This window comes from Mustelus asterias, chromosome 5, assembly GCF_964213995.1.
Source record: "Mustelus asterias chromosome 5, sMusAst1.hap1.1, whole genome shotgun sequence".
Taxonomy (NCBI): domain Eukaryota; kingdom Metazoa; phylum Chordata; class Chondrichthyes; order Carcharhiniformes; family Triakidae; genus Mustelus; species Mustelus asterias.
The window spans coordinates 71,072,207-71,092,823 of NC_135805.1; the positions used below are offsets into that span (position 1 = coordinate 71,072,207).

Genomic DNA, 20,617 nt, shown 5'->3' on the forward strand with positions numbered 1-20,617 from the left:
GAGATTGAGTCTGTTTCTCTTGGAGAAAAGAAGGCTGAGAGGGGACTTGATAGAGGTATCCAAGATTTTGGGGGATACAGCCAAGGTAAATAGTGAGAAACTGTTCACTCACAAGTGTACATCAACAACTGGAGGGCACAAATTCAAAATAATTGGCAAAAGGAGTAGAAGTGATGTGAGAAAATTATTTTTCACCCAGAGGGGGATTGGATTTGGAACGAACTTCCTGAAGGGGTGGTTGAGGTAAGTTCGATCGAGATATTGGATTGGATCTGAAAATAAATAATGTTCCGGGGGTAAGGCAGGGGAGTGGGGTTAGGTAGAATGCTCTTTCAGCGAGCCAGTGCAGACTCGATGGGCTAAATGCCCTCCTTCTGTATTGTAAAGGTTCTGTGATTCCAGGATACTCTTTGACCCTTTTAATAAATATAAATATGTGCATATGTAATTAAAGGGGGCAGGACAGATTGAGAGCATACATTAATATCCTGAGCATCCTCTTTTTCTTACTTTCCTATTTTATCTGAACACTTTGAATCCAGGAATATTTTACATCCAGTCTTGCCCTTCTTTGAGCCAGGTCCCTGTTACAATCTGTTGTATTTCCACATAGCAATCTGCACCAGTAACTTACCAATTTTATTTACTACACTTAGTGCATTTTACATACATGCACAGTAAACCTGATTTAGACTTTATTACTTCCTTATGCTGACTCCACCTATTAATTTACTGTTCCTTATTTTAATGCTATCTGTAAGATACAAGGTATTTTGCTATTACTATTTAATATTATCTCCTGGTTCCCAAACCCCAATCCCAAAGTTAGTTTAAAACCTCCACAATAGCACTAGCAAACCACCCCTGATTTGTAAATATACCTAATTCCCGAAAACGGGTTTATCAATGACACAATAACAGTAAAATGGAAGACACACACTACTGAGTATTTGATGCCATTGTGGCTGAGAAAAGAATTGGACCTAGGAGCTTATTTTTTATGCCAATTTTTTTGGAATAGTTACAGTCCCGCGATGTCCACACCAGTTCTCTGCAAAAGCAGAGCAGCAAGTCTCACTCTCCAACTTTGTTCCCATAGCCATAGAACCATAGCAATGCTATGGCACAGAAGGAAGCCATTAGGTCCATGCCAGCCTGAGGGTGCCCTTTTTAATCCCAATTTTCTGCACCTGGCCCACAGTCCTGTAGCTTACAGCACTTAAGGTGCAGATCCAGGTAGCTTTTAAAGATAGAAACAGAAAATGCAGGAAAATCTCAGCAGGTCTGACAGCATCTGTGGAGAGAGAATAAAGCTAATGTTGCGAATCTGGATGACCCTTCCTCAGAGCTATGCTTTGTCCTGGATGGTAATGAGCTTCTTAAATGTTGTTACATCTATACTCATCCAGACAAGCGGAGAATATTCCGTCACATTCCTGACATGCCTTGTAGATAGTAGACAGGCTTTGGGGAGTCAGGTGATGAGTTTCTCTCTGCAGAATTCACAGCCTCTAACCTGCTTAATATTGTAGCCATAGTATTTATATGGTTGGTCTTCTTCAATTTCTGGTCAATGGAATGCCCAGGATGTTGCTAATGGGGCTTCAGTGATGGTAATGCCGTTGAATGTCAAGGAGAGATGGTTTGATTCTCTCTTGTTGGAGATGGTCATTGCCTGGCAACTTGTGTGGCATGAATGATACTTGTCTTTTATCTGTCCAAGCATGAATATTGCCAGGTCTTGCTGCATATGGAGATGGACTGTTGCCTCATCAAAAACTCAATCAAACTAGTTATCCTCAGTTTGTCTTGAACAAATCTGTTCTGGCTTTCCTTAATCAATCCACATTTGTTGGGTGATTGTTAACTTTGTCCTGGATTATAGTTTCTGAAGGTTGTCTTACCATGGAGGTTACATTAATTCGTCAGTAGTTGCTGGGTTTATCCTTACACTTTTTTAAACAAAGGTATATCATTTGCAATTTTCCAGTTCTCTGATACCAACCCTATACCTAAGGATTGTAAGATTAGGATCAATGCCTCTGCAGTTTCCTCCCTTACTTTTCTCAGTATCCTTGGTTGCACCCCATCTGGTCATGAAGACTTAACATTAAGTACAGCCAGTCTTTCTAATAATACCTCTTTATCAATTTTCAGCTAATCCAGTGTCTCAACTCTTTCACCATGAATTCGGTAGCAACTTATACCGTTAAAGACAGAAGTGATGTATCTTAGCCATGCCCTCTCTATCAATGCATAGATCCTCTTTCATTTATCCAAATGTGCCTATAGAAAATGTTTGGATTCCCTTTTATGTCAGCTGTTTGTCTCTTCTCATACTCTTTTTGTCTCTCTTAGTTCCTTTTTCACTTCCCCTTTGAACTTTCTATACTCAGCCTAGTTCTCAGTTGATTATCAACCTGACATCTGTGATACATACCTTATTTTTCATCTTACTATCTCTTTTGTTAGTCAGGGAACTCTTGGCTTGCTCTATACTTCCCCCTCATGGAAATGTACCTTAACCGCTCCTGAATTAACTCCTCTTTTGAATTTGTGCCATTACCTTCTAAGCCTTGGAGTTTTTTCCTGGCAATTTTCCTCCTCTGCTTCTGCTTCTGGAGCTTCTTTTCAGTTCAGAATGCTCTTTGAATTTTACCTCAATCTTCCAGCATTTTGGTTTGTCTCTGTATTTTCAGGAGATTTGGGCTTTTTCCAGGAGCTGCCACCATGTTGTGGGGTGTTGGGTTTTATCTCAATAGGTTGATGAAGTCTCTGCAGTCATTAGCAGGTTAATTGTAAGTCTTTTTTAACTACTAGAGCTACTTACAAACACTTAGGGTACAAACTAAGAGCTGTCTCCAACTCTGCTGCACGCAACTCTGTCCAATGCCACACTGCTCTTCTTGCAGATCATGTGCTCTCTTACATGACTGTGTGGGTGCTACTGCATTCAATCTCACAAGACCCTTATTCTACAAATTCATACTCCCATGTGGTTAACTGCCCTGCAGTCATCAATCTTATTTAAAAGGGTTTGTGCATTTAATATGTAGTTATGTCACAGCATAAATGATTGCAGGAATTAGTAATCATCTTTATTTCATGAATATACTTTAAAATCTGTTCTAAAAATATAAATCTGAAAATTAATGTTGGTTCTGGTGGACAAATATTTAATGCATTTGCACCACATTCCTTTACAATTTTAATTACAATATTAACTTTCTCAGTTCAAACTTAAATTGACCGAGGAATGTTATATGAATACATTGAGCAATTGTTCGTCAATTCATGCTAAAAGCTGCATTAATTAGCATTAATAATGAACAGATAACAGCGCTGCTTTTATGTGACTCATACAGACTTAATTACAAAGTACAAATCATTTACAATTAAGCACAGATTTCCATACTTTAGGATACGAGTGCAATGGGCTTTGGCTCCTGCTGCAACTGCATCTGACCCCATTAAATCTCGTAACATCAGGTCTAATAATATATTCCCCAAAATAAGTATGTCATCACAAGCTTACTGTTTGGTGGACGTGGCAGGTTATTGGTCTGGTTGGAGGAATTTGAGGGCTTTTAGTAACAGTTAAAAGGAAAAGTATCCTTGGATAAAAGTAATACAGTGATATAAAACACTGCCTCAGTGAAGTACAATATATGCAAATTCCCTGGTACGCTGATCCATCATGTAAGAATGCTCCTGTAGGATCTGCAGCAGAGAAAAAATAATTTATTTGGCACTGCAGTACAACACAGTTGCACCAAACAATAAATGTGCAAGAGATGATCAGGATCCAAATCAAAGTTTTTGCCACTAAGTTGATGATCTGTCTTCAAGTCTAGAACAGATTGCAGCTAATCAGCCAATTAATACCCACCATGAGCTTTTAACATGGGTGACAGAAAAACACCTATTCCATGAGGAGGTCCTCCCACTCAAATTACCCTGAATACCTTAAAATGCTTACCATGCTTTCAGAGGGCACATTTTACAGTCGCAACTTAAGCCCATTGCTATTGTATGATATCACAAGGCATTTGGAGCAACTAGTGTCTGCTGATATTTATGCTGTGGAGGTGCCAGCGTTGGACTGGGGTAAACACAGTAAGAAGTCTCACAACACCAGGTTAAAGTCTTTAACCTGGTGTTATGAGACTTCTTACGATATTTATGCTCCACATGAATCTCCTCCAGTTCCATCTACCTCATCTCGGCCTTTAGACATTTTTCTATTCCCTTTCTCTTATGTACTTGACTGGGTTCCCTTTGAAAGCGTTAAAGCTATTTGTCCCAATCACTTCCTGAGGTAGTAAATTCCACATTTTAACCAGTCTCTGCATAAAGACATTGTTCCTTACTTTACTATCGGATTTATTAGAAGCTATTTTGTATTTATGATCCTCTAGTTTTGGATTCACTGACAAGCGGAAGAATTCTCTCCACATCTACCATAATTCGAAAGACTTCGATCAGGTATCCTCTAAGATGTTTTTTCGAAAGAAGCAAAGTCTCAATTTGTCCAACTTTCCCATTAACTGCAATGTTGGTTGCAAATCTTTTTTCTTGTCTTGCTCCAGTTCTTCCATGTCCTTATTACGGGATGAAGACCAGAACTATGCACAGTATACAGGAATCTATACAAGTTCACCTTTTGAATTCAATACCTCTAGACATAAATCTGTTTTCTTTTAGCATTCTTAACAGTTTTGTTGACCTGCAATATTACTTTTAATGATTTGTTCATCTGTCTCATTGGATTTCTTGGTTTTTCTACTTCATTTGGCTTCTAATTTTCTAAAGCCTGGCTGATCTTTCTGTTTTTCCGACCAAAGTACATCACCTCACATTTATCTATGCTGATGATTGTACTGTATCACGTGAGAATGATGCGCAATTAGTTCCAAGCGAAGTTTTTGCTGAAGTTACAATCAGGTCTTCTAAGGTCAACGACAGCCACATTTCAGAATGTTGTAAACAACAAAAGAATAGACATCCACCTGATCAACTTTCTTATTGACTGCGTATAATGATGAACAGTGCACTGTACTGAGTCTAGATTATTGATCCTATGTATAACATCATAGTAATTTGTTGTCAGGACCACATAAGCAAAAGGGGGAGTGGATGTTATATATTTAAGATGGTTGCAGGTTATTTTAAGAGCTGATCACAAGATTTGATGGTGACATCATTAGGGTGTTGCCAGCGGCTTCTGTTTTACTTTCAGTTTGCATTCTATGAAGTGCAGAGAACATTTTTCAATGAAACCTGTTATGTTAGTTTAAATCTACGTGTTACAAACCATATTCTTTTCTTTTAGTTAAAACCCACAATCCCTAATGTAGTTAGGGCATTACAAGGCTCCTATTCAGGATTGAGGATTGCTGTAGTGCAGGAGGATAAAAAAACAAAAGCACACATTTATAAAAGGAAAATATTAATGGGGGAGAATTCACCAAGGATTGGTTGCCAATGATCATCACAGAATTTCCCAGTTTTTGCATGTCTAAATCCCACAGGCAATCACTTATAAATATATCTGCTTGATATTGCTGTTATTTCTGATTCATATTTACTTAAAATGTGTTTGTTTAAATGCTATGGAAATTTATGATTTCCAGTTGTTTGGTTTATGCTTGTATGGAGTCAACAATAAATTTGTTTTTGTTGCTGTTATTTGTAAGCCTTGCAGCGTTTTCTATAGAACATAATTATGAAATGTTAATACAACTAAATTGACTCAATTTCAGAATATTCAAAAAACTATCAATACTGACGATTTACAGCTCAATTATCTGAAAATGACAACTTTATGAAATAAGAAATTTATGCAACAAAAACATTTGATCAAAGCATTAATATTAATGGTCGTGATTCTCCCATCCTGCGGCGCTAAAAAATTAGTGCAGCAGGCCGGGAGAATCTTGCGGCGGGTGATGTGCAGGATTCGTGCATGCGTTCCCACCCCAACAGCATCTCCTAGTGCCAGATTTCCGGCGGATTTCTGCACCGGAACTTGGAGGTATTTCACTGCAGTAGGATTTACAGTATCTCCCCACTTTCAGGGAACTAGCAGCCCCCCCCCCCCCCTCCCTCCCGAATTGAAGGGCTGGCAATCTCCCAGAGGGTCGGGCACCGGGGATCAGGGGTTCACCCTGGGCATTGGCACCCTGTCAGTGCCAGCTTGTGCCCTCTGGCATTGCCCAAGGGGCAAAGTACCAATGCCCAGGAGGCATCTTGGCATTGTCCATCGGGCATGGGGCAGTGCAAAGGGGGTGGGGCATATGGGGGGCCTGATTGGGAGGAGCCCAGGGGGTGATCAGTGGGGGTGGGGGGTCCTGCTACCACTCTGCAGCCGGGATTAGTGGGGAAAGTAGGGAGGGCAGCGATTGGGGTGAGCTGGGGAGCAGCCAGCATTTGGATCATGGCGGGCAGAGAGCAGGAGTCGTGCTCTGGAGGCTGGAGACATCGGGAGGCTGTCCATATAGGGCCACTGTGCATGCTCTAATCACGGCACTGACAGATCTGCGCATGCGCAATGGCCCACCCAGCGCACTGATTTCAGCATCTCCAGTGGGGCTAGGCCTCGGCCCGCAGTTTTTAGCGATAGCTCTGCAGTGCACAGAGTGTGGGAGATTCTTCTCTGCACTCCCACTGAAAAAAACAGCATGAATTACTCAATTTTTCACGCAAATTCGACATGTAGAATTTGTTTGGGAGAATTCTGGCCAATATATTTAAACAAATATTCACAAAACAGAGCAATAATGCAGAAGAAACTCATTCCCTTTAATGTGGTTGGAATAGTGATTACTGAGGAATATTCTCCAACAATTTAAATTACATTAATTGGAGGCAGTTCATGTGGGAGAGATTGTGACTCTCTCCCCACAATCCATCAACTCAAAAAAAACTCCTGTACACTTTTAATTCTTAATTCAACAACCCCATATATATTATTTTACACAAATAAAATTTCCAGCCCATTTACAAGTAAAGAGATTCACCGAAGTCACATCAGCCACAGTCTTGCAAGCTTAGATCAATTAACAAATGCCTCCATAATTTCAGCGAAGGTTCATGGAAACTCCCGAGACAACTGTGGAGAACCATCATGAGGGCTGCAAAAATTGAGTCACACTGTGTCCAACATATCTGCTCTCACAATAACATACTACAGAGAAAATGATTTTGGTCAGTCTAAAGCAGAAAAAATTCAGATAAATCCTCCCAAAAATATATTTTATTTAATTTGTCGCAGAAAAATTGAAAGATTATGGTAGATTTATTCAAATCTTTGCAGAATTTCTGATAACATGCTTTTCATTCAATGAGAAGTTGTATTTATTGCACATATAATTAATTATCCAAACCCATACAGCAAGCACGATCCTATAGAGGATGTCATCCACCTCATGTCCAGGTGATTTCCCAGTGATTACTCACCAAGACAGACAATGCGTTGGTGGGCAGGGAGATTGTTTCTTACTCATGTTGCCCACTCTGCCTTCATTCTAGAAGATTCAGTAGTGGATTTAAAAAGCACAAAATGTGCAAATCTGTAACCCATTTACTTTACATTGTTCAAATAAGATATTTTGAAACAATTCAGTTATCATGGTGAAAACATAACACAAATAAGAAGTAAAGATGGTGGAGCTAGTAGGTAGTAAATAAATTTTTAAGTTGTTTTCACCATTTATGATTTAATGTTCTCCATTTCGGTCAGTATAGTAGTTCTGTAGGATCGTTCCAGATTGCCCATAAATTCCAGGTAACTGCCAACATGAAATCCATGGATTGCTTCCTCCTATAGAATCAAAAATGAAAGTAATTGAAAATTATTCTGACAGAATGCTGGAGCAGATAGTCAGGATTAAAACAACATATTTTCTCTGAAAGTATAAAAGCACCAATTGCAAAGGCTTCTGAAAATGTGTAGAATAACTTCAAACACACTTTTTTCTCATCACCACTGCTATTTAATATAGGGGCACAGTACATTACATTGCTGCTTTAAATATCATTATATACTAGTAATTTATGAAGGAATATGCTATAGCTATCTACAAGATTCTGTAAATAAGTTCAAAAGTGATAACTGAAGACTAAAGAAACTACAAATGTAGTCCCCATCCTATCTTACTGCTGGTAAACAAAAAACCCACTGAGTTTTAAAACCAGCACAAGGATCGGTGGGGAAAGTAGGGAGGGCAGTGATTGGGGTGAGCTGGGGGCAGCCTGCGGATCATGGGGGGCAGAGAGCAGGAGTCGTGCTCTGGAGGCTGGAGACATCGGGATTGCAAACTCCTACATGCTGCAATTACAGCACACCATCTGCCTTGCCATGACTGTTTAACTGTATTTATTTATTTGATTACTTAAAATATTTTAATGAATTGATTATTTTAGTTCTCTTAGTAATTGACATTAAATAGCATAACCATCGCTGAATCCACCACTAACAACATCCTGGGGACTATCAATGACCAGAAACTGAACTGGACAAGCCATATACTGTGGCTCAAGGGCAGTTTAGCAACGAGGAACTCTGTGGCAAGTAACTCACGTCCTGGCTCCAGGAAGCCTGTCCACCATCTACAAGGCACATGCCAGCAGTATGATGGAATACTCTCCACTTAACTGGATGAGTGCAGCTCCAACAACATTCAATAAACCTGACACCATCCAGGTAAAAGCAACCCACTTGATTGGCACCCCATTCACAAACATTCACTCCCACCACGACTGATGCATAATGGCAGTAATGTGCGTGATCTAAAAGATGCATGGAAGCAATTCATCAATACTCCTTAAACAACATCTTCTAAACCCACGACCACCAACAACTAGAAGGACAAGGACAGCAGACACATGGGAACACTACCATTTGAAAGTTCATCTCCAAGCCACACATTATTCTGACTTGATAATATTTTGCCGTTTCTTCACTGTCACTGGGTCAAAATTCTGGAACTCCCTTCCCAACAGCATTGTGGTCTACCTACACCACATGGACTGCAGTGCTTCAAGAAGGCAGCTCAGCAGCACTTTCTTAAGAGTAGTTAGGGATGGACAATAAATGCTGGCCTAGTTAGTGATGCCTCATCCCATGAGTGAATTAAAAGAAAACTTGATTTATCTAGCTTCTGCACCAAATTCCTGACTTTAATACTCTATTAACAAAACACTTTTTCAAGACCAACTTGTGTTATATACTTGTTGAATGGAGAATTTGGGTTTGTTAGATAGAAAAGGTGTTCACAGACAGCTCAGCCAGAAATGGGCTGTCAAGGCTGTCTCCTTGCTTCCTCCTCCTGCTCTTCAGTTGCTCAAGTATAGCTGGTGGCAAGAGCTGTGCCCTCATAATGACAAGCTTGTGCAGCACACAGCAGACAACTATGAATCTTGACAACCACTCTGCCAAGTACTGGAGGACACATCCAGAAAGGTACAGGTAAAGAAGCATTTTTCAGCATACCAATGGTTTGCACTATCATATTTCAGGTGGCAGCATGGCTTTTGGTTTATTCATGCTGTGCAAGTGTGAGAATTGTGCACTGACATCATGAGCCATGTTGTCAAACGATAGCCCCTGTTACAAATATGTCCAATTTTTGCCTGGAAGGAACCTGATGCATAAAAGTTCAAGGCCATGGTCACATTCACAACCACTGGCAATAGATTCCTCGTCTTATTCCGAGGTTGTCATTGTGGCTGCAGCAGATTTAAGTTGAGGACATTCTTACTGAAGTACAGATGTCTAATACATTATTCCTTGCTGAGGTTTAGGCAGGAATTAGCTCTTTGGACATCATGGCTGGATATGGCCTCCTGTTGAGAGCCCTTCCTCACTCTTATTCTCCTCTCTTTTCTGGCAGTTTGCGTTGCTCTGTGTGTTCTGCTCATTTTCCCAGTTATGGGGTATTCCAATGGAAATATACCTACTACAATGCACATATCAACACCTGATACACCACTCATTGTAGATTTTAGCTACTTTAAAGAACTGTTTAAGACACCAAACACGAGCAGAATCAGCTATTAGAAACCAATCAGGACCTGACCCCTTTAAATGGCATTTTCTTAAGTGGTCCTTCCTAATGTTAAACATAATTAAGAGAAGGCATTAGATGGAGTTTGACGTCCAAATTGGCAACACTGGCATCACATCCATGTTACAGCTGATTGATGTCATGATCTGTCTACTCTATGTACTTCCAAAAGATATTCACAGCATCATGGACTCCATTTTGAACCACTCAGTTAAACCGTCCAGAAAAAGAGTTATGCACCTGAATTTTGGGAATTAGTTTTTTTTAATTAATGAAAAGTGGAGAGGAACTTTAAGGCACTCCACTATGATAAATGACTTCCTTCCATCTTTTCTTGCATCTCAAATATTCTCCAAAACACAAATATGTAATTAAGTTAAGTGGGCTGAGCCTCAAGTATCGAGTCAGAGAGAAAATTTGAAGATTTTGGTTAATAATAATTTTTTTTAGAAACCACAAATCATTTTACTTACATTTTACTTACACAATGAACAATTCAATGCAGTTGGAGATTGGACTTTTAAGATATTTACAGTTTAGTTACATTCAAATTTAATTTACAGCACTCAACTTTAATTTAGAAAAGCAAAACAAGATTTAAATTAATAATTAATGTTAAATTAACATTAAAAGGAATGGGAATAAACTGGGAGTTATCCATATGCTGTAGATGGATGGTGATCTGCAAGGATTTTTATGGATTAAAAGAGTATTTCAATGAGAAAATATTTTGATACAACTTTAACAAATGTCTACTTCAAGTATATACTTACATTTTTATTCCACCTCGAGTACAACATGAATACCAATACATCTGTTACTGAATATAAAAATATAATACAAGGTATCCAACTTCAATCAGACTTTACTGGTTATCATCTGCCAAAATCAATACTATTCAGGATTAAATTACCGGAAAGGTACTTTGTTTCACCATAAATTGCCGAAACAGCATATTCTCTAAACAGAAAGTCTGCTGAATCCAAGGTAAATAATGAAGTATAGTTACTTTTCTGCTCACGTTTGGTTTATGGCTGTTCAATTACCATTAGTGCCACAAAATTCTGCCATCTGACCTTAACCTCATATTTTGCCATTGCAACTCCATTCTCTGATTAAAAAACTATTGTGCTGTTGAATAATAATACTTATGCCTCAGCGTATGAATGGATGCTTATGCATTTTTCATCCAGTTTATCTTCAGATTTGCAATGCAAGCTACTTGCTTGGAAATACACAATAGGGACAATTTTCTAAAAGCAAAATTATAAAATTTCATGGTTCATCTACCATGTTCTGTATCTAACACATCATGATTTTCTGTGGAAGAAAAACAGACAATGTGTGTCTTATACATCATGTGATCTGTCTAAAATGATACAATGGGCTAGAATTTGCTGTTAAATTAACAGTGAGGGTAATGGCACATGCCATTATTCATGTGCAAATGGCACAACTTCAGGTGAGGGACAGATGCAAGTTTAAAAGTGTAAATTCCCATCGGTGGGACCTTCTGGTCCTGCTGATGGTGAACATCTGCTGCAGGTTCCCTGGTAGTGGGGGTTGTGGGGGGGGGGGGCATGCTGTAATCTTATGGTCAATGTGAGCTAAATATGCCACAAAGCTAAGTCTTGTCCATTTCAGTCTTGAGTAATATTTTGCCGATGTGATAAGTATCAATTACTGCCGGATAACCTCACCGGCACAGATAATTAAGAATCACACATTGGCCATATTTTCAATTCTGCATCAGGATCCCAGGTTCCATCATTATTCTGGGTCCTGAGCATGTGTTGCCTTCATATCATAGATGTGAGGCAATTTGCAAATTTAAGTGAATTGACTGGCAATGAAGGAGGCTGGGTGATAAATCAGAGGTGCCTGAAGCAGCTGAGTGTGGACTTGGTTACCAAGGGACCTTTAAAGAGGCAAGTGGAAGCCATTACTGAACCCCAGATTTTCTAACCCCTCCCTCAGGTGGTCAATGATGGCATGACCAAGAGGCAGGAGATTTTTCTCCCGTTTCTTTGGCTGAAACGGAGTCCACCAGGAGGGAAAAATGGCATCACTTGAGTCAACAGCTGAAGCATCACAAGTGGAGCTGGGCGGGCTCAGTGGTGTAAGCGATTTAATAACCTCCCAAGCCGATGATAAAAAGGGAGGTGAGAATGTAAGTTGTGAGCAGGACACAAAGAAGCTGTAAAGGGATATAGACGACTTAATTCAGTGGTCAACAAGATAGCAGTTGGAGTATCATTTGGGAAAATATGAGCTTGTTTACTTTACAAGTAACAAAAGACAGTGGCTGGAATTCTCTGGCTGTTCATGGCCAACGGGATTCCCCCATCTCACTGCAGTGAACGGAGATTTGACTGAGCGCCGAATTCTCTGTCCTCTCTGGCAGTGATGGCAGGGTGTGAACAGCCGAGAGGTCCAGCCAATACTTCTTTAAAAGGCATGAAACTTGTAAATGTTGATGTTGAGAGAGACTTGGATGTACTCTTACAAGGAAAACAACGTTAGAATGGAAGTAAAGCAAGCAGAGCAAGCAATAAGAAAGGCAAATGGCATGCAGGCCTTTATTGAAAGGATACTGAAGTTTAAGAATAATGAGGTTTTGTCACAATTACATACACCTTTGGTGAGACTGCACCTGGAGTACTGTGTGAAGTTTTGGTCTCGATACCTGAGAAAAGCTGTACCTGCTTTGGAGGCAGTACAGCAAAGGTTCATTAGATTGATACCTGGAATGAGAAGACAGTCCTGTGATCAATGGCTAAGTAAGCAGCGCCTATACTCTCTGGAGTTTAGAAGAATGAGAGGTTGTCTTATTGAAACAAACACAATTCTGAAGGGGCTTGACAGGGTAGATGCAAGTAGTTGGTTCTCCTGGCTGAGGAATCTAGAACATTAGGGCAAAGTTTCAGGATAAGGGGCTGATCAATCCAGGGATCACAGATCCCTTACAGTGTGGGAGAACATTCTGCCCATCAAGTCTGCATTGACTCTATGATATCCCACCCAGGCCTTATTCGCATAACCCCACATATTTAGCCCACTAACCCTCCTAACCTACATCTTGGAACATTAAGGAGCCACCCTAATCTGCATATTCTTGGACTGTGGGAGGAAACTGGAACACCTGGAGGAAACCCATGTAGACATGGGGAGAACTTGCAAACTCCACACAGACAGTCATCCAAGGCTGGAATTGAACTCGGGTCCCTGGCGCTGTGAGGCATTAGTGCTAACAACTGTGCCACCGTGCCACCCAATGGAGAGTAGGCAGGAAAGTGGAATTGAGGCAGAAGATCAGCCATATTTATATTGAAGGGTGGAGGAGATACAAGGGGCCATTCGGTCTATTCTTGCTATTACTTCTGATGTGCATCTCCACCTAAGCCAGGAGTGGGTTTTCTCCGAAAGACGTGTTAGTAGGTGCATTGGCTATGCTAAATTCTCCCTCAGTGTACCCAGACAGGTGCTGGAGACTAGGGGATTTTCACATTGACTTCATTACAGTGTTAATGTAAGCCTACTTGTGACACTAATAAATAAATTTAACCAGTGTGTTCAGTTCCTGCAATTTACCATCGAGGTGGTCACAGAACTCGACCACCTTTTGGAACCAGACCTGCTATCTCACAGACAGAACATCACTGACAGTGTCCATGAAGGAGATCATGGCCCAGAATTTCTTTATGTTGGCATCCTTCCAGGCTGGAATAGGCGACATAGTTAACGTCTCCCAATTTACCTTCTATCGCTGTACGTATCAGAGAGGTGACAGAAACTTTGTATGTTAAGAACAGGGATTTCACGTTTGAACAGAGAGCAACAGGAGGAGATGCATGAAGAAAAGTGAGTTACCCCATGGGGCAGGGTATCACTGACTCTAAACATGATTTTGTTCATTTCACATCTCAATGGTGAGATGTACTGAAACAGTTAAGGTTCCATTCACTCATTATGGAAATAGTGTGTGAACATGCTCAGCACGATCATGCTGGTGAATGCCTGCTATCCTGGCAGCAATCATGATGTGTTCATCCTCTACCAATCCACTATCCATTAACCTTTCAGCCAACACATCAAACCAGAGGGTGGATGATAAGGCCCATCCACTCTACATCTGGATCTTGATTTTCATCTACAACTCAACTTCACCTTGGTTTCTTGCAATGACAGCCATTCCGACAAAAATAATATTATAGAGCACAAGATTTTAGTGCTGAAGCAGCAGTTTTACTATTTTAATCCTCTTGGAGGAAGACTCTAGTACTTTCTGGAGCAGGTGTTCAGATTTGTTGTAGTCTCCTGCGTCCTCCACAATCTGGCCATCAGGGTGGCACAGCCCTTCTCTCCATGATTGCATCTTAGTTAAAGAATGAAGTAGGGAGGAAAGAGAACAAAGAAAAAGATAGGAAGTGGTGGAGGCAGCTGGTACAACTACACTTCGTATGTGAGTGCAACATTCAATTCCAATTCCTTTGAATAAAGCCCGGATTCCTGTTGTTAAACAGTTCCAAACTTTACCATCCTTTTGTAATTGACCACCACAGCACCCTCTTAGTGACAATTTTGAACAAAAAGTCACCAGGAAATAATAATTCCACAGCAACTTTTATCGAATGAATCATCCAATAACCCATGCAATACTCATTTTATTAATTCCCTACGCACAGCTACTTCAGTGGCTGCAGCATGGCTGGTGGAAGGATGCACTGGAAAATCCGGCTTTGGACTGCATCACTTCAGCATGGGCAGAAGCATGGATTGTTGGCTCACAAGCAACAACAAGGGCACTGATGGCGTGGCGGGGGGGGGCAAGCACAACTACTATCAGTCTAATAGAGAACAGGAGTCTTGTGGCCATGTAGTCACTGCCATTCCCCTGAGAGGTTGCTTCAGCAATCCTCGTAATCTGTAGAAAGACAAGTTGTTGAACTCCAGTAAGTTTCTGCAAGCCACTTGGGAACACTGGTTTCTGCAGCTTTGATGAAAGCAGTCTGAGCCTGCACCAAGCTGGTCTTGCATAACAAAAGGTATAGATGTTAGAGACTGGTTAAAAAAAGAGTAGAGCTGCCTTGCTGTTCAATGTAACCATGGCTGATCTTCTGCCTCAACTTCAGTTTCCAGCCTACTCCTCATATCCCTTGATTCCCTGGGAGTCTAAAGATTTGTCTATCTTAGCCTTAAGTATATTCAATTATTAAATATGCAGAATGCTCTGGGGTAGAGAACAAGCTTAGCTTAATCATGCATCATGATTCACATGCCCAATTTTGGGGCTATCCAATTTAGTGTCCTATTTCTATGTCTACACTTTTGGCAAACTTTCCCAGTTCTTCCTTGCATTTTACTCCATAAATTTCACAACCTAGTTTTCTAAGTGAGGGCTTTTTAGAAATGTTAGCTGTTTTTCAAATGGGAGCAAGTGAATCGTGCTTTTAGAATGAGCAAGGGTCTTAATACCTATGAACTAAAATTCAATGATTTTACTGTATTGAAGTAGACTAATACATCAATTATTTAAAATAATTCATTAGAGGCACATAGGTAAGTGGCACAGTCTAAATATGACGATAGAAACAGAGTCCCTAGCGCACTATGTGACACCTCACTTGTGGCATTGGGCCTTGTAAAATTTATCTTTTCATAAATATGCATCTTTTAATCTGTCTACTAATTCAGCTCAGCGAATATGATTCATTCAAGTGGACCAAAAGCTATAAAGAAAATTGTGTACATGACTGTAATCATTTATTAGCAATATGGTATACCTTTCTAGGCATGGACCTGATTACATCGCCGGCAGCCGGTGGAGAAGATCTCAAACCGAGATCTCGCTGGCATAAATCCTATTAGAGCCCTCCTGCAAATAGATCTACTAAATCTCACCCATTATATAATAATTGGGACCTGATAGCAATAACGTTTGAAGTGTTTTCTTGTATGTAGAAGCAATGATCACAACAGTCAATTTCCCAATATGCACATCCATTACTGAACAGGAGTGAATATTCAGAAAATGGAATCTACTATGTAAAATCCTCATTGATAACTTTGCCTCCAAAAACAAAAATTCAGTGTCCCCTAACCTCCACTGCTTTCTCCCCAGTTAATAGCAAAAAATAAAATGATTCTAAACATTTTCTATATATTTATCAATGACCCAACATTGTCCCTGTTAAGATTTCTCATTTAGCAGGCAAGGACAAGGTAGTTTAGATAGCAAACTCCTCAGTAGCCATTGCAAACACTGGGTGGAATTCTCCCATTCTCCCACTGGGGAAATGAATTTGGCTGGAGTCCCAAAAATTGGGCGTGAACCTCATTATGTCAGCAAGAACATCCGGTAGGATTTTCTGCTGGTGTCTGCCATGGCAGATCAGGAAACCCACTAGAGGTCGGCGTGATACTCAGTTGCATCCCATTAATGGGATGCAGATAAAGGCTCGAGTACAATGTTCTGCGGTACCAGTGGGAAAACACGCCGGTGTGAAACACATTTAAAAAACACGGTGTGCAGATGTCGGGGCTCATCTGGACAATGCCTGGGACTGCCTCCAGAGTTCAGGATGGGAGCTGCTGGCAACCCCAGACCCCAGAACTCCACAGCAGTGGGTGGAGGGAGTATCTGAAAGTGGACTTTCCAGATTTGGAGTCCTGCAGGGGATCCACCTTACAGCCTCAGAATGTTCCTGGAACGTTTCCGCCCCATCATTGGACTTAGTCCCAGATGGTAGAATTCTACTGACTATTCAAGTCAAAAATCTTATAAAAGTATGGGACTTACACTGGAATGGTTGTAAGTGCAAGAGGTTTTGAAAAAAATACAGCATCTACTTTCTGTGTTTACCTTGAGAAAAACTTGGAGATCCTGAGTCTGCATGTGGTGAAGAATCTCTTGCTCTAAGTGTTTCAGCAAAGCTATACACATGTAAACTTGATAATCAGGGCCCAAGATAATACAGACAGCAATGTAATGACCGATCTCAGTCCAGTTTAAATAATTCCAGAAGCATTGTGCCAGCCAGTGTTGACAAATCTGTGTAGTATAAAGAGAAACAAACTATTTACACATTTCTACGTCATAATGAAGCTCAATCCTGAATTCAATCAATATACAATGTTACAATCTCGGTCGAGACTAATAACTTATTTTTAGAGAAGAAATCGCATTATTTATTAAACACATGAAGCCACAAGATTCTATGAAAACAGAGGAATTGTTATTATCCAGCAAAGCAAACACTAAATATTAACTCAATCACCTATACTCTAAAACCCCAAAGTCACCATGTGTTAAATAGGAATAGCAGGCAAATTACGGTCAATTATTAGCCATTAAATGGCAGATACAATAAAACAGATCTTACAAATGAGCTCTGCAGCCCATTCAGCATATATGTCATCAATTTCAGCCACAAAGTCATTCAAAACCATGCTTTCCTCACAAAGCATTTCAGCTTTTAATCTTCTTGGATTCAATTGATCCCTCAGCTGACAACAGTGCACAGCCAATCTGAGTTCCACTGCCTTCACCAAAAGTGGCACATGTCTGCAGAACCTCAACTCTGCTTATGACGGTCTAGATGGCATAGATTCATAACTGCAGCAATTGTGGGTGGAATTCTTCCATGCTCCCGCCGGTGGGATTAAAGGTGGAGAATTTGGCGGGAGGCCCAAATGCTGGTGTGAAATCAGTGGGAGCTTCCAATGCTGTCATCATTGTGGATCAGGAATCCCGCTGGAGGCTGGCATGAAACCGCTTTTCATCCCACGAATGGAATGCAGATGAAGGCCTGACTGGAATCTTCCTCCGGCATCTGAATCTCCGTGATACCAGTACAGTCACCAGTGGTAATTGAAGAGTCTTTGATTACTATTTCCAATGTGCTAGATTTTCAGAGCATTTATTCCTGACTATTAGCTCTCAGGTCAAGCATTGTACAATCACTTCTACATTGCTCTTAAAATATGATAGTGATTTAGCCATAGGGTCGTAGGAGATGATGCTGATCAAATATTCAAACTTACAAATAAACACAACCATTATTTTGCACCTTGCCCAGAAATATGAAACATTGCTAGAATCGGTCTTTTATTATGTTTTGTCATAAAATCTTCAATGTGCTGGACTTCTTGATTCTCTATGTTTGAACTTACAATTTAATGCATGAAGATAGGAGAGCTAATGTGGGCAATTGTGGACCCAGAATGTGGGGCCTGATTTTCCCATTGCGACCCGCAACTTTTCTGGTGGGTCCGGTCGGGAGAATCACGTGTCAGCCATTTCACGGGATTCGCACGTGCGCCGGAATGCATGCACGTCTCCCAAAGCCGGAAAACAGTCGCAGTCGAGACTGCGCTGGAAACCAGTGGGAAGAGAGGTAAGTCATTTGAATCTTTTTTTAAATGTAGTTTAAATATATTTTGCATGTGATTATCAGGCCTGGCACAGAACTTGCCGGGCCCAATAGCATCTCCCACCCTGCTAGGAGTATGTCATTCCGGCGGGGTTTAGAGTAGCTCCCTATGTTTGGGGAACTAGCGGGAGACCCCGCCGGAATGAGGGGGGCAATCAGGGCCCCCCAGAGGGGTGGGGGATGGTGCCCCCTGGGCATGGGCACCTTGGCAGTGCCAGTCTGTGCCCTCTGGCACTGCCCAAGAGGCAAAGTGCCCATGCCCAGGGGGCACCTTGGCACTGCCCACCAGGCATCAGGCAGTGCCAAGGGGGTGGGGCCTATTGTGGGCGGGGTCTAGGGGTGATCGGTGGGGTGGGGAGTCCCGCTGCCACTTTGCATGGCGATTGGTCTGGGCTGGAGGGAGGCCAGTGACTGGGGTGGGGGTGGGATCTGCTGGGGTGAAGGTGGGGGATGGGGAAAATCGCCACTGTTGGGGGGGGGGGGGGGGGGGCAGGGCTGACCCGGGAATTGTTGTGGGGGATGCGATCGGATTGTGGGAGGGGCTGGAGGGGCAGCACTGCGGTGGTCCCAGGCTGGCCAGCAAACGAGGAGGCTGACAGATAGGGACCACTGCGCATGCGCAGAGTTCCGGAGCTGTCAGACTCTGACGCGAATAGCGCCCCCCCCCCCCCCCCCCCACACCCCTGTGTTTTAATTATATTCATGATTGTGACCTCTGCATTGCACAGGGTGGGGAGAAGTGGAAGGAGAGTAGGAGGATGAAGATGTGGTGCCATTTGCCAGATATTATAATTACTCTGTTGCATGGGATGCCCTAACATCTCTAATTTCACCGAGTCTGAAATATAACAAATTCAAGCTTCTGGTCTCCTCCCAATATCAACCAGCTACAACTGTTTTGTCAACAACTTCAGCTGTTTCATCAATGACTTTCCTCCATCCTAAGGTCAAAAGTGGGGATGTTCGCTGATGATTACATAAAATTCAACATCATTCATGATGCCTCAGATACTGGGCCTGATTTTACCAAAACTTCACGCCCGAATTGCGGTAAAGTTGGGCGTCGGGCCTTTAACGCGATCTGCACCCGAATCCGAGCAGATCGTGGCTTTACCGACACCTGGTTCGGGCGGGGTCCGGCCTGCGCCTGAATCGGGTGGCCCGACGATTTAAATGCATTTGCATGCATTTAAATCGACTTAATGAACCGCGCGCCCAACTCTACCGCCAAATCCCACTTTACTGTCTTCTGGCCCGATCTGCGTCCGCGCTGTAATCGACCTGCCGAATAAAAGTCCAAAGTCGCCTCTGCAGCCTCCGAAGAGTGAGGTCAGAGACTGCAACGGCTGTGTGAGACCGATCATCCCCTGGGGGGGGAAGGACAGGGTGTGTGACATATCATCCTCTGGTCGGGGGTGTTCCGCTGCCAGTCTGTGGCCAATCCCTCCTGCCAGAGTGGACGTGCGGCCATGCCATCCCACAAAACCTTCAGGATGAAGCGATTCCTCGCTAAGAAGATGAAGCAGAACCGGCCGATTCCACAGTGGATCCGCATGAAAACCGGCTACAAGATCAGTACAAGTCCAAGAGGAGACACTGGAGAAGGACCAAGCTGGGCCTGTAAAGGGATACACCATCACTGGTACACTACCAGCCACAGCCATCTCTTCCGCTCTCTTGCCCCTGCAGGGAAGAGTAATCTGTGGCTGGTAGTGTACCAGTCATGGTGTATTCCTTTACACTGTGGAATCGGCCACTGTGGAATTGCATCTGGGGTTGGAAGCTTAGGTTGCAGAAAGGTGTTGAGGTTGAAATGTTGAAGGGTGTTCAGCTACAATCTTGGACAGTAGCTAGGGAGGCAGATTGAATTGATGGTGAGAGAAATTTTATGACAAGGGTTGAAGAAAACAATTTTGCCATATCCAATATTTAACTGTAATTCACTGTCATTCCTCTTGCAGTTTTCCTTCTACTGAATCAAGGCTGATTGGTTGAGAATTGTTTGGTGCATTGCTGGAGGAGGCGGCTTCACAAATATCCTCATCTTTGATTATGGGAGAGCCCAGCACATCAGTGCAAAATATATTTCTGAAGCGTTTACAACAATATTCAGACAGA

The 20,617-nt window shown here is 41.8% G+C and overlaps 1 protein-coding gene across 3 annotated transcripts in view; it reads right to left on the reverse strand.

The window, feature by feature from the left end:
* Nucleotides 1-3,078: 3,078 nt before the first annotated feature.
* Nucleotides 3,079-20,617, reverse strand: part of tbc1d32 (TBC1 domain family, member 32) — a 272,496-nt gene continuing 254,957 nt past the window's right edge. For 2 of the 3 annotated variants that reach the window (XM_078212744.1, XM_078212742.1), the window contains 2 exons: nucleotides 16,930-17,118; nucleotides 6,783-7,822 (listed from right to left, as the gene is read on the reverse strand). In XM_078212744.1, the coding sequence (XP_078068870.1) occupies nucleotides 7,712-7,822; nucleotides 16,930-17,118 (300 nt within the window). In that variant the 3' untranslated portion in view covers nucleotides 6,783-7,711. Of the gene's footprint in view, nucleotides 3,721-6,782; nucleotides 7,823-16,929; nucleotides 17,119-20,617 lie in introns of those variants that run through there. The other variant, XM_078212743.1, reaches the window with a different exon arrangement.